General features: G+C 35.7%; 2 protein-coding genes across 5 annotated transcripts in view; one reads left to right on the forward strand and one right to left on the reverse strand.

Moving 5' to 3' along the window:
• LOC117988116 (dynein regulatory complex subunit 3-like) overlaps nt 1-3,930 on the reverse strand; it is an 11,434-nt gene extending 7,504 nt beyond the window's left edge. For 2 of the 3 annotated variants that reach the window (XM_034975224.2, XM_034975223.2), the window contains exon 1: nt 1,522-2,164. In XM_034975224.2, the coding sequence (XP_034831115.1) occupies nt 1,522-1,621 (100 nt within the window). In that variant the 5' untranslated portion in view covers nt 1,622-2,164. Of the gene's footprint in view, nt 1-1,521; nt 2,165-3,805 lie in introns of those variants that run through there. The other variant, XM_069502928.1, reaches the window with a different exon arrangement.
• On the forward strand, nt 2,094-21,601 carry LOC117988121 (TOM1-like protein 2). 2 transcript variants are annotated; one of them, XM_034975230.2, is made up of 13 exons: nt 2,094-2,249; nt 2,516-2,763; nt 5,584-5,691; nt 7,268-7,363; nt 7,888-7,989; nt 8,516-8,662; nt 9,134-9,285; nt 10,353-10,426; nt 10,787-10,852; nt 11,978-12,080; nt 12,894-12,984; nt 13,918-13,977; nt 15,069-21,601. In XM_034975230.2, exons 1-13 carry the CDS (start codon nt 2,195-2,197, stop codon nt 15,252-15,254), a joined length of 1,488 nt encoding a protein of 495 aa, XP_034831121.1. In that variant the 5' UTR covers nt 2,094-2,194; the 3' UTR covers nt 15,255-21,601. The 2 variants fall into 2 exon arrangements, with proteins under 2 accessions (XP_034831121.1, XP_069359044.1); XM_069502943.1 differs by lacking the exon at nt 13,918-13,977.
• The last annotated feature ends 347 nt before the right edge of the window (nt 21,602-21,948 follow it).

Below are 21,948 nucleotides of genomic sequence, written 5' to 3' on the forward strand. Positions count from 1 at the left end.
GGCAAGTGAAAGAAATCAAAAATTGGCAAAATGTTGTGTTCTTGGATGAAACATGGCTTAATGCTAACCATACTGTAGGCCGTTCTTGGAACGATGACACAGCAGCATCTACTTCCAAAGTTCCTGTAGGAAAAGGATCGCGACTTATAATTTGTCACGCCGGAACCATCAACGGGTTTGTCGAAGGTTCTCTCATGGCTTTTGCGTCAAAAACCACTGGAGACTATCATGAAGACATGAATGGAGAAAAGTTTACTGAATGGTTTACCTCAATGTTGTGTAGCCTCCCTGAACCATCTATTATAATTATGGACAACGCCCCATACCACTCGATGCAAATTGACAAGCCACCTGCCCAATCCCAAAAGAAAGCTGATATCGTCGCATGGCTTCGTAAAAATGGCGTAGATGCAAACATGAATATGTTAAAAGCGGAATTAGTACGTCTTTTAAAAGAAAACAAACCAACCAAGATCCGATACGTCATTGACGAAATAGCATTAGAACATGGGCACAGAGTTATACGGTTACCGCCTTACCATTGTGAGTATAATGCGATTGAGTTGGTGTGGGCTCAAATTAAGGGATATGCTGCAAGACACAATACAGAACCCCCATTTACCACAAAAAAAATGCTAAAATTATTAGAAGAAGCTTGTGAACATGTGACTAAAGGAGACTGGGAAAAGGTTGTGAATAGAACTGTTAAATTAATAAGGGAAGATTATGAAAGAGATGTGAAAATAGATAATATTATAGAAAACGAACATATAATTATTAATGTATGTGATGATAGCAGTGACGACAGTGAAAATAGTAGTATGGACGAATCTGATTAATTATGGCCTTTTGTGGCACCTTTTTCGGTATCTTTTGTATTCATATGTTTCTTGTGTGCATATAAAGTATGTATATTCATTTTCGTTCAAATATTCAGTTCGTTCAAATAAATTAAATAAACATATACATTTTTGTTTTATTAAACCTATTTAATCAGGTACAAAAACAAAACTTAATTGTTTTTTGTTCGAGAATAAATTGACATTCCACATCACTATTGTAATGTGTCAAACCGGCCATCATAGCGTGCCGCTAGTGTAGTGTAGGTCTATTCAAAGTTGCATAAATCGGTCAAAATTGTATGGAGATGCCATTTCCAGGATTCCCGAAGGGTGGCAACGGGACCCTATTAATAAGCCTCCGCTGCTCTGTCCGTCCGTCTGTCTGTCAGCGGGCTGGATCTCGTGAACCGTAATAAGTAATAGGTGGAGTTGATATATTCACAGAAATGTGTATTTCTATTACCTACCACAACGCTATAACAACAAACAATTTTTTTTAAGTCGCCATAAAAAGTGTTATTTTTTGTAACTACTATTGTACGGATACGGTACGGTGCGTGCGGTGCGATGCGGTACATCACGGTGCGGTACGTTGCGTTGGACTGCAGTGCCCCCCCCCCCCCTCATACCCATGTCACGTGCTATACATAGACTTATTAGTGCTAAAATGTTTCTTTACCATACTCCAATATACATCGGGTAAGCATTTCATTGTCAATAACGCCTGGTTCGATAGCCGGATGGATTATTAGGCTATTTAAAGGTTTATTTTCAGTCATTTTGTTATTAGGTAATTCAAGTTATTTTTATGGACATTTTTATGAAATTCATGGCCGTTTTTGCTTGACAGCAACAGTTGCCATGGGAGACATAATTACAGTTCGACAAGGCTATTTTGGCGCGTGCCGAAAATCGGAACTAACGTTGCCGTCAAGTGTCCCCTTTGTTCTTGTTTGAATATTTTTAAATTCTAAGCTTTTGTTCCCCAACAGTGCGCCCCTTTCAATGTCATTTAAGTGCCAAGAGAGCCTTGTCGCCCTGTAAAAACCTTTCACCTCCTTCGTTTCACCCTGTTTCACCCTTGGATGTATCTCTTTGGCAGCTTAGATGTTTGATAATGACATAAGGCTCAAGAAGGCTAGAACCCAGAGCCGTAAAACCAGTTTAAAAAAAATTATAATGACAATTATTGTTGACATCAATTTTGGATTATTTTTTGACAATGACAATTGACAGTTGAAGTCTGACTGACATGATTAATGTTTTTTACTGTGGTTGTACTCGGGTGACAAGTGAAATCGGTGAAATTATCTAAGGAAATTATTTATTTATAATAGGATTACATTACAAAAATGTCGTTTTTCGGAGTAGGGAATCCATTTGCTACTCCGGTTGGTCAGAAAATAGGTAATTACATCCTTAACTAACCCTGGCAACGTAATGTATATCAAGTGTTTTTCCCGTGACCCAAAGTTGCCTTTCGTTTTGTTGCGCACTAAACAATTTCTCTTTGTCTTCAAGGAACAGTTCGTTTGTTATTCCACAGTTAATAATATTATCGTACTGAGTATAGTTTTCATCGAGTGAGATACAGTTTTAATTGGTGTTAACAAGGATGACCCTTGGTATGTATTTGTACCTACTGTGTACGTAAAAATCGTAAAATTTTCCAGAACAAGCTACAGATGGATCGCTGCCTTCGGAAAATTGGGCTCTTAACATGGAAATATGTGATATTATTAATAGTAGCACCGACGGGCCGAAGGACGCTGTGAAGGCTATTAGAAAAAGGTTGACACAGAGTGCAGGCAAAAACTACACTGTAGTTATGTATACACTGACTGTCCTTGAAACCTGCGTCAAAAACTGCGGAAAGAGTTTTCATGTTCTAGTCTGCAGCAAGGAGTTCATTTCTGAATTGGTGAGTCATATATTTCAGTTTTTTAGCAGTACAATATTATTATAAAACAAAGTCCTTTTACTTCCAAAAATATAACTTAATTTAAAAAATACAACCTAAAATCTGTTGATACTTGGTATATTATCAGTGCAGAGCAGGGGCGGGTCTCTAGTTAATGATAATGAAAATGCTTGACTGATTATGTATTTTTTATCTTCAAATTGATTCACTTCAGTGGCTTCTTTATTTGATTAAATATTACCTTGATGATTGTCAAGACTTGTAGGTGCCTAAACATTGTAAATGTAAGGCTTGATAAACCTTGGATTAACTTAGCAATGATACCTCCTTTTGGGTCTCGCAATGGTGTAATAGGTCTTCTCAAGTTAGTTGTATTTTATGGGACACTAAATGATGCCTGCAAATACATCAACATGGATTTAGCTTTTTAAAAACTCTGTAGAAACTCTTTCACTCTTAATTAAAACTGAGATTAAAAGTAGCTTATGTCCATCTCTAGAATGCAAGCTATCTCTGTACCTTTCGTCAGATTCGGTCAAGCAGATGCGCCGTAAAATGAGGCCGACATTTTTATTTATATGATTTACACAAATAATACATATTCCTTAGGAAGGATTAGTATTGATAATCATTATAGTGTCTAACATACTTATATATCAGTGGTAATAATAATGAGTTCTATGGTGATTTACTTATTTCCACTGTCTTCCAATTTCACTATGGATCAAACTAATTGACTTAAAAAATTCAAATGAGACTACATGGCATACCTCCTGCTTATATATGTATAAAACATTTTTATATCAAATAACTATATACTTAACAAGTTTAATTTTGTATATTTTCTAATAAATGATTATATCAACCCACTATTTACATTATAGGTTGTTAAACCACAAAATAAAGAAAATCATTGATGATTAATCATGATTCAATTTCTAAATAGTTTGTATAATTACTTTGAATAGAAATTATATATAATTTTTCATTCAGAAACAATTTGGCATAAGAAAATTATAATCATATCAAATTTTATTCTCACCTCTGGACCTTAGGTTGATAACATTTTAGATGTTATTTTTATAAATTGAGTTATTGATTACTATCTCAGCTGTGCTGTTATTATATCCATTATCTATGCATAGCTTGTAACTGACTATGATCTCACCTGCCACTAGGTATAATGAAACTAATTAACTAGTATGGGTAGGATTTGTACTTGCATCTCTGGAAATTGCATCCTTAGTGCCTTGACTGATGACCCATACCATTCATACAACATTCACTTACCTTACTTTAATGAAAAAAAATTTATATATAATTTTTCCCATCTAAGCTACTTATTTTTGCTTTCAAAACATACTACCTTGTTTATACTGCACATACCTCTTGATCTTAATTAATATAACTAATAAATGCCATTCTATATTAAGTAATTATTATTAGATCTAACTAATCACAGCACAACAAAGTTTATTAGAAATAAATGATTTGATTTGCTGTATTCCATGACTTTAGTATGGAATTTCTTATTTTTGCTGCAGTAAAAAGTATGTTTTATACACTTCAAAAATAAATTCTTACTCAAAGTCCCCTTTCATTGAAATTGGTTTAGTAGTTTAACCCTGGCCATACACAATCAAGTTTACCGTCAAGTTTCAAGTTTGAAGCAACAACTTGATGGTGTACACCTATCAGTTAAAATTGATCATGTAGTGCCATAATGCCATAACAGATAGAAGGTGACAAACAGTTTCCTACTGGTCACCTTGGAAACAATTGTATATTCAACATAACAAGTTTGTATACTTTATAGATATGTTTATTGTCATATTAGCATATACCTATGATAAACAACAGATTTTATTAGACCACTTCTTTACATCATTTACATATGCAAATATTATTTAGTACATACAAATAGGTAAACATTTCTTAATATTGGAAAGGATTATTAATTCATACAACTATTAAGTTGTTAAATAAATTATCTATATCGTTTTTATGGATAGGTATTATTTAAAAAGCATGATTATAATAGAAATTAAGTAAGTATGTTCTTTATCATTAATAATGTTTTTGATTTAACTCATGTCTATCTTGATCTTTTTACTCTCTTCTTTAGAAACCTAAAGCGTTTGTTTTACACTAATATTGTAAGTTTTTAAACAATATTTCATTTATTTATTCCTAGCTGATGCAAGCGAATTCTTTCATTTGCATTTTATTAGCTGTAGTATGTGATAAGAAGTGCTTTTCACCATCCATTCCCACCCTTGCACAGCTACTGTTACCAAACTCTTTAATTATCAAGGCAGACCAAGGGCTATCTAGTATCTACCACCATAACCATGATTGGGGTGGAGGTGGATAGTTATAAAGAACAATGGGAGATGCCAAAAAAACTAAAACTTCTTAAACTACTAATATTTATTCAAAAATTAAACTATAATTACAATAATTTTGGGTGTCTAAAGCTATGCGACGTAACGGTAACGGTAAGTTGGGAAAAGATGTTGCAATTATTGATTCCGCTACTTGTCAACAGGTTGTATTGTTAGGTCAGCATTTCACTAGGAGCTATGTGCTATAATTTAGCTGACCCTAGACTTTTACTATTTACTTTTATTGGTATATTGATATGCTATGGTTTATGGTTATGGAACTTTTTCCTTCTAAATGTGTCGCTCGCTCCAGGATGGTACAACTGTCATAATATGTCAAGCATAAACCTGGCGTTGAACTGATTCATATTACTCCAGCATCTGAAGCTTGCCCTTTTGACGTTTTGGAATACATTTCAATTTTGATTTATTTCAGGTAAAACTTATTGGCCCCAAAAATGATCCACCGACAGTGGTCCAAGAGAAGGTACTTAGTCTCATCCAATGCTGGGCTGACGCCTTCCAAAGCCAGCCAGAATTACAAGTAAGTCAGCCACATATAGGTCAAACAACATTGTGAAATGCTATTCACGTAAATTAGGCAGCAAAAGCCAATACCCATGCATCTGTTAGAATAAGTTGCTATTTATGTAAAATTTTTAGTTCTAATAAACAATTTATTTTACTAGCTCTGATGATTTCATCCATGTGGATTTTGGTTTTTAAACATCCTGTGTAAAAAGTAGCCTATGTTACTCTCAGTGGCGTGCACAGGGTTTGAAGCCAGGGTAGGCATTAGTTAGGTAGGAAGTTAGGAACCTGTTTACCTGGCAGGTCATAATGAAAAATATGCATTGAGCTTATAACTGGGGTAAGCAGTGCATTTATGCCTCTATGACCTGCACGCTACTGGTTACTCTCCATCCTTTCAACTATCTCTATGCCAAAAATCAAGTCGATTGGTTGCTAGGGCGTGAAAAAAGGACAATCAAACAAACAAACACACTTTCGCATTTATATATCAGTATAGATCAGCCTGACATATTTTCTGAGACATGTTCAAGTTTAAAATAGCGCCATGTAGCATTTCTGATTTCGATGAAATTTAGGACAAAGTTCGCTTGCATCCTGGAGATGGATGAAAAATTGAAAAGTTTTCACAGGATTTGTAAAAACTATGTTGACCAAATCGCGGGCATCATCTAGCTATCAGAATTTTCTTATTTTAAACTAAAGAACTACAGAAATGCCTTATCTAAAACTGAAACTATTGCAAACAAATAAAATGTTTACCTATTTATCTACAATACAATCTTATGAAATGTTGGAGGCAATAAAATAATGGTGCCTTTGTAATCTATTGTTCTATGTAACACTTGACAAAACAATTTTTGCGCTTTGAAGTAGGTACAATGCAATCACTATCATATTATATCACTACCCACTTATAAATATTCGATCGTGTGTTTGTTTGTTTGATTTTTGCATGGGTATGGTTAAAGACCTGGAGAGTGGAGGTTACTTTTTATCCCGGAAAATCAAGGAGTTCCCACGGGATTTTTAGAAACCTAAATCCACGCGGATAAAGTCGCGGGCATCAGCTAGTATTACATAAATGAATGAAAATGAATTTACATCAGACAATTGATTTTATTTTAAAGATGAATCACTAATAAGTAATTATTGTGAATAATTGGTACATAAGTAACAATCTGTTATATGATTATTAGTATGTATATTTAACTGATTATTATTATAAAAAAATCGCTTAATCGTTATAGGAAGTATAAAAAATTATCTATAAGAGTAGACGATTTTTATCGTTTTTCTATCCATAATCAACATTTTTTAAATGTTATTCATTTTGTTAATTCACTTATTTAAATATCCTACCAATAAATGCGAAAATGTGTTTGTTTGCCTTTCAATAATGCTGATTTTTTGTTACATTTTACTTAAATTTTTATGATTATTAAGAAAAATGGAAACTTCTCCAAATTCATGAACAATTTCGGCACGGCTGAAGTTTCGGCCAAAACCAGAACTGTAGTCGAAGCTAGATTTTTTGGCCGAAACTGGCTTGCATCTTCATGGTCGGTCATTAGTTGCATTGTTTGCAGGGTGTCGGTCAAGTGTACACCGAGCTGCGAACTAAGGGTGTCGAGTTTCCGATGACAGATCTTGATGCTATGGCACCTATTTTTACACCGCAGCGGGTAAGATTTTTTTTAAAATTATACTTTACTAAAGCAATTTTTTGCAAATTTTATCCACGTTATCGACCTCGCGTACTAATCTCTATATTTAAAAATGAATCGCTGAAGGTGTTGCTGATCGCAAATCTCGAAGACAGCTGAACCGATTTCGCTAATTCTTTTTTATAATATTCCTTGAAGTACGGTGATCTTAAGGAGAGAATTTTAAAAAAAAAATCCTGATAAAGAATCGACTGTTAGGCGGTACGAAGTTCGGTGGGGCAGCTAATATTGTATAAATACATAAAAGATCTTTTTCCACGCACAAGGTAATTATAGACAACTGCCCAAAGACACGACCAAGACAAGACTAAGCCAAGACAACACAAAGACTAGCCAAAAACATGACAAAGCGAAAACAAAGACAAGGCAAATAATAAATAAGGATTTGCCATTACTCGCCTTCGGCTCGGGTAGATAAACGTCTCGCATAAAATGGCATGATTTATGTCCTTGTATTTATTATTTTTGTGTATTGTTCACAGAGTGTGCCTGATGGGGGAGATGCAGTAGTGGGTTCTCCGCAGCGCGCCGCCGTCCCGCAGACGTCGCCGAGCCGACCCACACAGGAACAAATTACTGGAGCGGTAAGTTATGGACTAAGAGCCCGAGGGGGCCACGACCTTAGTTATTTTATAATGGCTGAAAGTTTCTCTGCGCATTACCTCCAACACAGGGAGGAACGATCTGCGACTATGAAGTTTGAATCTTGCATCAAAGTATAAAGTCCAATTTTTTTGTATTTTCTTCGGACTGCATGACGGAACGGAATGGAATGCATGACGTGATTTCTAATAGTATTAATTAGAAAACACGTCATGCATTGCCAAACACTGAGGCTGAGATCTATATAGAGCGCACTTTGACTTAAGATTGAGTTAAAACGAGACAGATTTATGTGAGACATATAGCTCTGTCTCGTTTTAACTCTGTCTTAAGTCTGAGTGCGATCTTTAGATCTCACACTAGTATCGTGTCAACTTGTTGGGTAACTTTGACTTTGCTCAGGCTTAAGACACTTAAAACGAGACAACTGAAACTTAAGTCTGAGTGAAGACGAAGTACGCTCGATAGATCTAAGCCTTAGTCTCCATATTTCGTGTTTACGCACAGGTGACCCTGTCTGACAGTCAGACCAGCAAGCTCCGCGCAGACCTGTCGGTGGTGGAAGGCAACATGTCCGTGATGAACGACATGCTCAACGAGCTCACAGCACAACCCTACACGCAGCATCACGACACTGACATTGAACTGCTTAACGTGAGTATACTAACAACCTAAATGATACCAAATTGCAGTGCATCTTTACCTCTTTTTTGCTTCTTGTCATTTCTGCAAGAAATCTTGCCAGTGGACACTTGGCCTTAGCTTAGGTCCTTTAGTTGGGCTCGTTCTGGGAATAAACGGATTCTATTACATTTTGAGATTCAGCAAAGCGTAAGAAATGAGATTGTCTAACTGGATCGTCCAATTCATCATGGCGGCTACAGCTTTGTGCGTTCCGAATATTTGTAGAACAGATTAAAAAAGAGAAATCTTTAAAATGAATTATAAAATTTTATAAACTGAAATTAACATTTTTCGATAGCTTATTGCCTAACACTTTCTTGTTTATTGTACATTTTTAGATTTTTTCTCGTTTGGTGCGAAATACCCTATTTGCAAGAATCTATACGTTGATAGTCTATTTAACATGAAAAGTCGATTGGACCTCTTATGTTTCGATGATAGGAGCTAGCAGACACACTGAAAGCCATGCAGAGTCGCGTGGCGGAGCTAGCGGCGCGGCTGGCGGGGGAGTCCCCCCTCACTGCCGATCTGCTGCTCATCAACGATCGCCTGCACAATCTGCTGTTGCGTCATTCGCGCTTCCTCAACAACAGGTGAGCATAGTCTGTTCGCTTAGAAACCGTCGCGCTGCTGTCATCGCAAACTCAAAGATCGCTGCGTGCAACGTACACGCGCAGTCTGTAACTACTACGGTGAAAGGTTAAGTGAATATTTGGTACCTAAAATTTACAACGGCATAGAGTGGTTAAGGGAAGAGAATAAGGTCAGTGAGGGGGTGCTTAAGAAAAAGTTAAAGGAACACTTCCTTAGGGACCCCCTTACTGTTTAATTTATTATCATTATTTGTTTTTTATTTTAGTTTATTTTGTTTGTTACCTCAGATTGAGGATTGATCTCTAAAGCGTTCAATTCGCTGCAGCGATCAACCCTTAATCTGAGTATAAGTTTATAAGTTAGAATATAAGTTTACATACATAAGTACAATTTAATACGTAGATTATAGTTATTTTTAAGGAGCGCCAGCTCGCCAACAAACTGGCTCACCAGTTTGGCGAGAAAATAATAATGTAAATATTTGGTGTACCTACGATTGTAATAAATAAATAAATAAAAAAAGGAGAATTCGGCATCTACCTACCTACCTACTCATATTTTTCATTTAAATTCTCTGTTTTTTTTTAAAGAATATTTAACCACGTTAGTCATGACTACTATTACTGCCCCCTCCATTTTACACCTGTGTGTGGGAAGGTGTAACTTAATAATAATTTTAAGTCAACAGATAAAGACATCCTTCCATTTTAGAATAGTTTCATCATGATCAACCCATCACCGGCTCACTACAGAGGGCGGGTCTCCTCTCAGAGTGAGAAGGGTTTTGGCCATAGTCTACCACGCTGGCCATGTGCGGATTGGTAGACTTCACACACCTTTGAGAACATTATGGAGAACTCTCAGGCATGCAGGTTTCCTCACGATGTTTTCCTTCACCGTTAAAGCAAGTGATATTTAATTAATTAAAACGCACATAATTCCGAAAAGTTAAAGGTGCGTGCCCGGGATCGAACCCCCGACCTTCGATTAGAAGGCGGATGTCCTAACCACTAGGCTATCACTGCTTATTTAGAATAGTTTAGTTATTTGATATTTTGTACTTCAGAATAGCCGCAACCGGTGGAGCGACCCCGTCTGCCATCTTGGGAGCCGCAATGGGCGTGCCCGGCACTACTTCACGTAAGTTTTAAATATAATAAAAATATATTAAGTTTCGATTAATAGTTTATCAAAGTATGCCCTTAGGGTTCCGTACCCGAAGGGTTGCCACCCTCTAACTAACGGGACTCTATTACTAAGCCTCCGCTGTCCGTCCGTCTTTCTGTCAGTATACTGTATCTCTGTGCTGTGGGTACCATTATAGGTAGACAGTTTAAATTTACACAGAATGTGTATTTCTATTGCCGCTATAACAAGAAATAATAAAGAAACCAAAATGGCTGCCTTGAAAATTAAAAAAAAATTATATAAGTGTTATTTCTTTTGAAATGGTACGGAAAAGCGTTCCTCGATTCTGACTCGATTTTTTTTTTGTTTTAGCAAAGAAGACCGACGACGACGCTCTCATTGATCTAAGTGATGATGTACCTGATGTTGCCAAGCTGTGTAAGTTAAACTTTCTTAAAATATCAATGAGTCATCAGTACCCTTATTATAAATGCAAAAGTGTGTTTGTTTGTTGGTTTATCTGTTTATTGGTTTGCCCTTCAATCACGTGATTTTTTGCATGGGTATAATCAAAGACCTGGAGAGTGACATAGGCTACTTTTATCCCGTGAAATCAAAGAGTTCCCACGGGATATTTACAGCGGGTATCAGCTAGTGAATGCGTAAGATGGGGTTCAGGCATCGAATACAGAAACTAGAAAAGAAAATTTTTGATCTCCGTTTCTTAAGTTTGCGATTTTTATTATCAAAATTGTCCATCTGCTAATGCTCCTACAATGAAGGCAGATCTAACACACCTCATTTATTAAATAAAATCAGTCGAATTCGTTTAGGCCACAGTCTGCCTTGTTTTGGTGGCTAGCGTCCGCTATATTGTTTTTTTTGTAACGAATGAAATCATAATGCAAGCGCTACACGCTTGTGGCAAACAACAAACAGCAAGCATCGGTAAACACCACAGATGACTTGTCTGCCAATCGGAACAGTCCAAAGTGTGGTCAAGCATACGCAAACACGCTTGCCAGTGCTTGTTGTTTGTTTACCACAACAGTGGAGTGTGCTCAGGAACTTTTCGATCTTGTCCCCCCTTCACCATTTTACCACCGAACCGCAAGACGTCGGGCGAGTTTCCATCCATAAGGATTTATGTCGTCGACATTCCATCTACACGCACGAAACGTTCTGCGTCATCATTCCTCATACGTATGGCTAAGGTTTGGAATACTCTTCCGCGATATGTGTTTCCTGCCAATTACAACCCGGGTATCTTTAAAACAAGAGTGAATAGGCATCTTCTAGATAAACGCATCCCATCTTAGGCCACACCATCACTTCTCATCAGGTGTGATTGTGGTGAAGCGTATACCTATAATGAATATAAAAAAAAAGCGTGGGACGCGTCCATGAGGGTTACATGTTTAACACTTAAAAAAAGAGGTTCTCAAACTATTTATTCGATGTTTGGATTTCAGTTTGCTCTTTAAAGTTTAACCATAGATTTAGGTGTTTTTGGTGTAGTTTTATTGGAAGGTATATCCAAATTAATATAAATTATGATTTCAGCCGTGAAAGACGAACAGGCGGACAAATCCCCGAGCGGCTCGAAGGATGAGTTCGATATGTTCGCGCAGTCGCGCAACGTTTCCTACGAGACTACTAAAACGGGGTAAGATTTGACGGCACTGTTCCACTAAGGCGCTATCTGCACGGACGAAAGAATCGCAACGAGTCCGTCCTACTATCGTCGGATAATCTCCACGGTACAACGATAACTCCATCAGCGTGTTGTCGCGACCGAAACGCCACGAGACCGCAACAGATGGTCAAGTGACGTGACCGCAACGCATCGTTGGGCCTCTGAACTGGGCGTAACGTGGCGCTACCGCCACGAGACTCGACGGTATCGTTGCGAGGCTCAATGGTATCGCCGCGATAGTATCGCCCTGTGGAGATTGATCGTAAGTGTTGTATCTAATTTGGTAGCACGGCGAGACTATCACCGCGATACTCTCACCCGTGGAGATGGCGCCTCACTTGGCAGTAGCATGACAAGCATGTAAAACGGTACTGTTATCGTTAAACTTTGAACGTTAATAAAAGCAAGCAAGGTTCGATCCTGGACATACACCTTTAACTTTTCAAAGTTATATATTAGGTTTTACATTAATAATTAAACATCACTTGCTTTTATGGTAAAGGAAAACGTCGTGAGCAAACCTGCATACCTGAGAGTTCTCCGTAATATGTTCAAATGTGTGCAAAGTCTGTCAATTCGGACTTGGCCAGCATGGTTGACTATGGCCTAATCCATTTCCATTCTGAGAGCAGACTGATTACTCGGCAGGCGATGAGCGGTTATAAATGCTCACACTGTCACAGTGAAGTGCGTCCTTTTCACTTGCACACAATTGTACAAGGAAGAACGCTCTATATTAGCTCGTCTGCGTGAGCAAACTATAATGTGGTTTTGTTGCGACAGAGGCAGCAGTTATGCAGACAACGCGGAGGAGCAGCCCATCTCGGGACTGGCGGCCGCCGCCAGCATGCGCGCCACGCAAGCCACGCCTCTAGTGAGTATTGACACTGAAAAACACTAGCTAGATCGGTACCTCTCTCGTGCGTTGTCTCTCTCTCTCTCTCTGTTTCTCTCCCTCTCCCTCTCTCTCTCTGTTTCTTTCCCTCTCTATTTCCCCTCTCTTTCTATCTCTCTCGCGGGCACGTTTTCTATCTAAACCAGGTTAGGTGGTTTGCTGCAAGTGGGTCTAAATCTTAGTTTAAAATTATTGCAGGTAGTCGAAAAATAACCCTTTATAAATTACTGTGTATGTAAAGAAGAGACTGACTGACTGACGTCTTCAATGAACATCTCAAACCACTGTGTCTAGAAACTTGATTTGAAGTTCCATCTATAATGTCCCCCACTAAAAATATTTTTTGAGCTTGAATAAGAAGAGTTGAAAAACCAAAGCGATAGCTTTATAGCGCAAATGAAATAAGTACCAAATAAAATCTAGATCTAGAAAATAAAATCAGATCTAGAAAGAAGACTAATTTTATTTGTAACTTGGTGATGCCCGCGACTTCGTACGCGTGGATGTAGGTTTTTAAAAATCCCGTGGGAACTCTTTCATTTTCCGGGATAAAAAGTATAGATAAAAACTTTCCAGGTCTTAAAGTATACCCATGCAAAAAATCACGTCGATCCGTTGCGACGTGATTGAAATACAAACCAACAAACAAACACACTTTCACATTTATAATAGGGGTAGTGATTTTATCAGTGTTAACGTACGTTTTGGGAAGCTTCTAAATAATTTTAAATAAAAATTTTAAAAGATCTAATTATATATTTTAAAAAAACTATGTATATTTTATACTTCATACGAAATAGTTTTAAATAATTTATTATACATTGTTTTGTTTTGCTTTTATATTTTCGTTTCCTTTGTGTTTATTTATAATTTTTACCTAATTGTATTTATTTATTTGATGTTTGTCGACAGCCAACAGGCATGGATCAGAGAGAGTTCGATGAGATATCAGCTTGGTTAGAGCAGGAAAAGGTGATATTTATTGTTTATTTGGTTTTCCTATGGCCTCCGCACACTGGAGGGCGGGACGGCAGAGGATTTGAAATCTATCAATTGAATTTTATATTTATCCAATCGAAATAAGGAATGTATTTTAAAGCTCGGCGCTGCAGAGAAAACTCGCTGCGATGCCCCGAGCATTGAAATATAAATCTTCTTTCTATTGTGTAAATATTAAATTCAATTGATAAATTTAAAAATCCTCTGCCGTCCCGTCCTCCAGTGTGCGCAAGCCACTACTTACTAACTTTCATTTAATTGGATTTCATTTATTCGCACTGAGCACTTTTTAATTTAATTTTATTTATTAACTTATATTAATATAAAAACTTCACTTATTTATTAATTATTGTATGTATAATATTCTGTACATATTTCTTAGCAATATAAACTCATCGCGTGCTATTATATCACAAATAAATACGCTTAAAAGAAAAATACTGCTTTTTGCACTATCAAATATACATTTAATTTCAGTCCATCCCTTACTTTCCACGTTGATATGATAAAGATTTTTTATTTCTGTCAAAAATAGTCAATGACTTAATGTCACATAAACTTGTAAGGAAAACGTGAGATGCAGATTAATTTTAAACGACTTAGAAATGCACTTAACTAAATTTGCTTTCGATTTGATTGACTTTTATCTAGTTATTGTAAAAAAAATAAACTAATCGAAACTGGCATAGTTAAAAGTAGTGTCATCTTTTTGACGGAGACCTCAAGAAAAAGTCATCTCCGGTCAATGAACGAGCATAGAAAAATAACAACAAAATCTCTACAGATACCGCACGACTTTTCAATTCGATCTTAACTCTGTGACTGTCACTTTGAGTCTGCCAAGTACCAACCAATTATGAGCCCGTTGCGGTTTAAGCTAATTTGTATAATAGACGTGAGTTTGTGGCCTCTATTTTCGTATGACAATAAAATCGTTAGTAACGTGGTTTCTATGCTTTGTCGTTCCCTGACTCCCGTACACATAGAAACATATAACTTGGTTAGTTTGGGGTTTGTGTACAACAAAATACTGTATTCTTTAAAAACAATGGTTTTCTTTACAGCAAGCCGCGTCAGAAGCCAATGGCGCTCAAGAGAGCGTGACAAGCAGCGACTTTGACAAGTTCTTAGCGGAACGCGCCGCTGCAGCCGAAAACTTACCCAACGCCAATGAGAACAGAGCTCAGAACAGCTCGACGCCGCGGCATCGACAGATCAAGAAGGATGAAGACACTATGTTCGCGCTCTGATGTGCTTCGCTTCGGGCGAGTGTGTAAGCGTTTGACGATTTCGTTGCTATGCGAAAGTAAAAAAAAATGCAGTGGAAATATCTTGAACGCATTAACCACGGGACACGTTACCTACTCGACTCTGTATCAATATTATGATGTACAGCCATCATTTCTTCATCTATATCATCACTACTAACTACTTCCCCAAATAAAACCCAACCTATTGTAATTTTTTGGGCACAAGTTAATCAGAAGTATGCCATAACCACGAAGAATCAGGTCATGATAAACGAGGTGTACATGAAGGCGGACTTTCAGGTTCAAAAGCTCAGCAAGATGAGCGAGGCCGAGTAACGCAACCGGGACCTGAAGTGCCAAGTAATGTAAATGAGGATTTACACGAGAGCCAAATGATCAGAATGTAAAGGTCATAGCTCATTAGAGACACCCGGCATCCAACCTGCACCGCCTCGCCTCGTGCAGTTAGTATTCTTTATATTGACTTTTGAACATATACGCAACTCCGTAGCGCTCGCAAATTACCCACGCGCTGATTGCGAGTCTGCTTGCGTGGACAGCTTATTGCCAACGCACGGGTCCCGGGGTGGACCGTGCGCTGCCCGCGAGTGATTTACGCTAGGGATATGTGACCTACCAATCACTGACAGACTAATCGAAAAGTTATGAACCACGCGATGTCCACTCCTTGACCATGCGAAGTTCACTCGTTGACCACGCGATGTTCACTCGTTGACCACACGAATTTCACTGGTGACAACGCAGCGTCCACCCGTGGACCACTTGTCGACAATGAACGCGGAACGACGAGGCGGGGCTGGTCGGGTTCCGGGTGGCTCTAATGCGCTATGACCTTACAGCGAAAATCAAAAGCCCGCGGAAGCCGTACTGCGTGAGATGTGTGACTTGCGGAGTCATACAGATGAATTGCAGAGGAAATACGACGGCATAAACAAACTTTACTACTTTATAATATTAGTGTAGATATAACCAAAGATTTGGTTCACTGTACCGGGCCGGGTAAAAAGAAATTCACTCTCCTCATACTCCATAAAGGTTGATCAACTGATATTTCATACATTTGTTTCTGGCAAAACATGTTCAGTGGTTTATTCGTTCAAAGGAAATATTATACGTATATAACCGATAGTTGCTTGTAATGCCTAAAATTCTCATTTTTTAAATTCACAATAAACTAAATAATATAATTGTTATTAGTTACGAAATATTGTATAATTTATAACCATGCGTTGTAATAATGTAATTTAGGTACTTATTATTTTTCAATAGTTTGTTGACTTGCTAGTATTTTTTTGGTAACCTTAAAACTAAATTACTGTTCCAATAGTAGGTAATTTGCAACTAAACAAATACAAAAAAAATATGCCGATAATTTCAAATGTTAGGACTTTTTTAACAATTGTCATAAAATGTTATAAAAAATATTCAAAGAGCGAATGATCCCTATTATGAATTAATTCAATAGAATTGAAATCGTCAGACGGCGTTAGCTATAGTTTACGATATACGTATTTTATATTTATTATGCTATTTTTCGCATCGAATTATGTAATTTGTATTGGAATATCCACACAAAATTTCAACTATACTAAGTTACGTTCTTCAGTAATCATTGACGTTTGCGTAAAATATTTGGAGTCATGCCAAAATATTTCATAGTCAAATATTTGCGCTTAAAAATCACAGCAGTCCTATAAAATTATATGACTTAAAATCATACTGTCTTTCTTCCGGAAGGAATATTATGAAAAGAATGACATTAATTTTATTCATAAGTATATTAGTTTTCTTGATAATAATGGTTTAGGTACTTTGTTTGGCATACGTCTTGCCTTCTATCGACCGAAGTTAATAAATTCTATCTATCTGTAATCTGTCTATAAGTCACTTATGGCCGAAATTAATGATAATCAATCTTAAACTGCAATCTATCGATTGGTTATTACCAACGTTGTTATTTGTCAAAAATTGTATGGTCTTTTTTGACAATTAACAATGTCGGATAGATTACGGATAGTTTGATTAATACTATTAATTTTGACCGTTAGCAACAGTGTTATTTGTCAAAAAATGTATGGTCTCTCTTGAAAAGGGTTGGAAAAAACTTATTTTTTTAATAAAAACATTTTTGTTTAAAACTTTAATTTAAAACATGCTTGTTTAAAATATTGCCAACCTTGCTCTTTACAAATAACAACGTTGCTGAGTAACTTATAGACAGATTACGGAAAGATTGATTATTAATATTAATTTCGGCCGTAAAGTAGCTTTATTTATCCATACTGTGCTTATTACAATTATGTGATTTCCAGCTGAACTGTAAGTTTAGTTTAAGTTTTGTGTGCAATAAAATATGGCTCCATAAAAAATAGCACGTCTTACCATGCCGACCAGTGCCTGGCTTTCCCATTAAAAATATTTTATGCTGATTCAAAACAAAATAAAACACCCAGATTTTTTTTTAATCTAAATATATTATACAGAACTAGGTATTAAACAAGAGACAAAACGGGTATGAAAACTTAATCGATATACTGGTCCGTGAATATGTAATATTATGTGTTCGTTTTATTTTAAAACGTTATACATATTAAGATAAACATGCCCATAAAAAATTAAATTTTCGGTGCTGTTTAAAACACCCGGCTGTGGCTCAGGTTTAAAACTTGGACAACAACTTTAATTTTCTAGTTTCCGCACTTGCAACATAATTTAAAAATTTACATTCTATTAAGGACTGTACCGTACAAAACTGAAACTGTACCTAATTACGCGTATGACTATGTACAAGATTATAATTTGAATCAGCTTAAAATATTTCGTTGCATTTTGATTATTATTATAGTCAGTCGCGATCAGTGGTGTTTATTTTGACAAAAACGCTTACTATTTGTACTCGATCGCGGTAGAATGACAGCTACAATGTCACGATCGCAATCACCTATGATTGGCTGATACTCGCTTGCTATTGGCTAAATGCTTTGTTACAACAAGAATAGCATAAATTCAGCTAAACATAACAATTGCGATTGTAACAATGATTGATGTAGCTATAATAATATTATCGTAAGGAATATTTCATTTCATTAATATGTATGTATTAATATAAAAGATACGCTTAGATGATCACTGGAGCATTTAAAAAAAAACCTTTTTTATGTAACAAAGGAGTATTTGGTTAGATCCTGTCTGGCAACAACATTACTATCAATATAAGGTTGCAATTTACTAAATAAACACTATATCAACATGATTAGAGATTCACAAAAATATACAATGTAATAAGTATTGATATCTATAGAGTTAAATATCTAAATAAATGTATCTATTTTCGATATATCGACTGAAATATGTGTGTTAGTTTCTAAATATGATATCTCATAATTTAAAAACAAATGTAACACCCCAAAAACAAATAAAGTCACAATCTTTTAAAAAGATTAACAAGTCGATATTTTATTTACATGCACTAGATTCTGCTATTGCGTGCGCCTTGTAGAGTGGGTGTAACAATTTTTTTTCATTCATATAGAAAAGTTTTATCGTAGGTACTTACAAAAGTATTAAGTAATACCTACACCTATCTACCATTTTGACTATACTGTGAGATTTATATAATATAACCATAATATTATTTGTATTAATAACATGACGAATTTAAGTAATTGTTTCAATACTACTGCATCAAAGAAAATGTCAAATACTCCATTGTAAATAAAAATTGCATTGATAAAGTATTCTATAAATATTCTATAAAGATACTATGTGATAAATATATATTATCATATATTATATATATGAGTTTTAGGTATCATATTACCTAGTATGGTATTATTTTGCTGCAATCAGCAATTATTATTGTGTAATATTTTATATTTTTATATGTGAAGCTTGTTTTACACTACTGGATATAAATTATATTATAATCCGTACCAATTTATACTCTAAAAATTGGTACGAATGTTGGGAACGCTAATATTGACCGGATTATAATATAAATTATTTATATGACGTAGCTTGAAATAAGCTTCACACAGCAATTTTAACAGTATGATACAATATAACCTAACTAAATAACTTACTATTGTAAAGTTAATACAGATAGGATACTCGGAGTATCTGATTTTGAATTAAATTTGTACCAGATTGCCGATATTTAATATTTAGGAGTGTAAAAATATTTTATGCAGAATTTGAATCAGTATAACTTTTAACTTATATTCACTCGGCTTTTAGACTAGTGTGTGTCGACATATATAAATCAACCATGTCCCGCCTTGTAGTTATTATGCCTAATCCTACATCTTATCACAGACAAAAGGAAAAGGTAGACGGAGACCTAGCGAATACGTATTCAAAAAAAAGAAGTCAATAATAATAATTGTATTGATGTCATCAAATAGCGTTGCACCCCACAAATGTTATTTGCTGAAATAAGATTGACGTGTTAAACTTTATATTTAGCAAATAGTGCGAAGATTTGTGCTGTTATCTGTCTATCTTTTTTGTTTAGTTTGTGCGCCATATAATATCCCACATGTAGCAGAATAACCAATTTGTCCGTGTTACCTTAATGTTAACTTACATTAATTGTACCAAAGTATCCATTACACTCTACTTATGTATATCTTATTTCGCTCAATTCTTTTTATGTAAGGATATTCGCACATACCTAATATACTTTTATCGGAATCAATTAGGTACTTTATTTATCAAAGACTAAACAGTAACCACGGGCGCTTTAATAAATTCTTTGAAAATAAAGTTTGACGCTGTAACTTTTTAACATATTTTATCATTCTTTTTATTAATTAGTAAATAATTTTATATATTTATAAGCCCATGATGTAAGTACAGTAAATATGTTTATTGTACTAGCTCATGCTCGCGACATCGTCCGCGTGGACTACACAAATTTCAAAGTCCTGTATTACCCCTTTAGGGATTGAATTTTTAAAAAATCCTTTCTTAGCAGATATCTACGTCATATTAGCTTTCTGCATGCCAAATTTCAGCCCGATCCGTCCAGTAGTTTGAGCTGTGCGTTGATAGATCAGTCAGTCAGGCAGCTTTTCTTTTATATATATGGTTTTATGTGGTTAATAATTTCTATAATTTTGTGAATCTGTCATGTCATGATTTTTAGAATAATTAGGGACCATTCGTTTCCGATAATAAATGATAAGATACGATAAAAGTAATATTATATGTGCCTAATGGAGATTGATTTATTACCGGTCATTAGAATTTTTAATAATTTGTACTATTAGATGCAATTGACAAGTTTTATTTTGCGTATGTTTTGTAAAAATAGAAGAGTTGAGGTTGGCTGTATTCAATGTTTGATACCGTTGATATATAACTGTTGTAAAATAAATTGAGCCATGACAAAAGGCAAGCATTATATGGTTGGCATGCCAAACCTCAAGAGCATAGTACACCTTGGCCCAATGCATTCGGCGAATGTAACTTGCAGGGCCACATGGCGTACATATTCCGCGTGTGGCTGCACTGGCCAGTTGCCTATATACAAACATCAAAGAATCTTGGCGCAATTGACAAGCAGCTACATTTGCCAAACGCATTGGCCGATAGTGATCTAGAGTTGACAATCGCAAAGCTCATGTCTCGACGTTTGTAATTGTAATAAAATAATTTCATTAAAACCAAAAATCGATTTCAATTTAAGTTTAATCATAATAATCACTGAAGGGATCATAAAAATCAGTGAAGTAGGTACCTAGTTTTTAAGAAAAAAAAACAGTGTAAACTTCCGTTTTATGATGTCGGTTAACGGCCGAAATTAATAAACCTATCTGTAATCCGTCGATAAATTGTTACTTAGCAACGTTGTTATTTGTCAAAAATTGCATGGTCTTACTTGACATTAACAAGGTCGCTAACGGTCGTATTAATGAATCTATCTGTAATCCGTCGATCAGTTACTTAGCAACATTACCGATTTGTCAAAAAATACCATACAACTTATGACAAATAACAGCGTTGCTAAGTAACTTTTCAACAGATTAGAGATAGGATTGATTAATTACAATTAACAATAATTAATAATAATTATTGTTAATTCCGGCCGTAAAACTCCTCATAATATTCTCTCGAGTTTTATAATTCTTACTCTTTTGCTTCATAAATTTGTTTTGTTATAATTTGATTGTTGAATTGAACCATTCCACTTGTCTCAAGTATTTCGGTGTTTATAATTAATATGTGATAATTTAAAATGGAACAAGCTTAATGTTAATAATTTAAAAGAGTTATTTTATGTTTAATCGTTGTATTTTTAAGATAATAAATTAAATATCTTGGAATCCCATTTTTATTTGCACTACCTAGTACCTATACCTACTTATGATACGATACCTTTTGCTTGCACTTCATCCGCATATAGATTTACACATTTTTATTAACTCTCTTATCCGTTCGGTATAAATATTGCAATCTATTTAGACTATAGTTGGGCCATTATGGACATAGGAACGGGGTCATTAATCATTTTTTCTCCCACTTACTTGCTCTTGCTCGGAACTGTCAATTGACTACCTACTTTACTGAAGAAAGGATTTCACTACAGAGGACTGATACCGGGTCTTTACTGGCTGCACGCGAGCACATTCCAAGAAGACTAAGGAAATTGCGGGACAGTTTCATACTGATG

The sequence above is a fragment of the Maniola hyperantus genome, chromosome 14 (assembly GCF_902806685.2).
Source record: "Maniola hyperantus chromosome 14, iAphHyp1.2, whole genome shotgun sequence".
Classification (NCBI taxonomy): domain Eukaryota; kingdom Metazoa; phylum Arthropoda; class Insecta; order Lepidoptera; family Nymphalidae; genus Maniola; species Maniola hyperantus.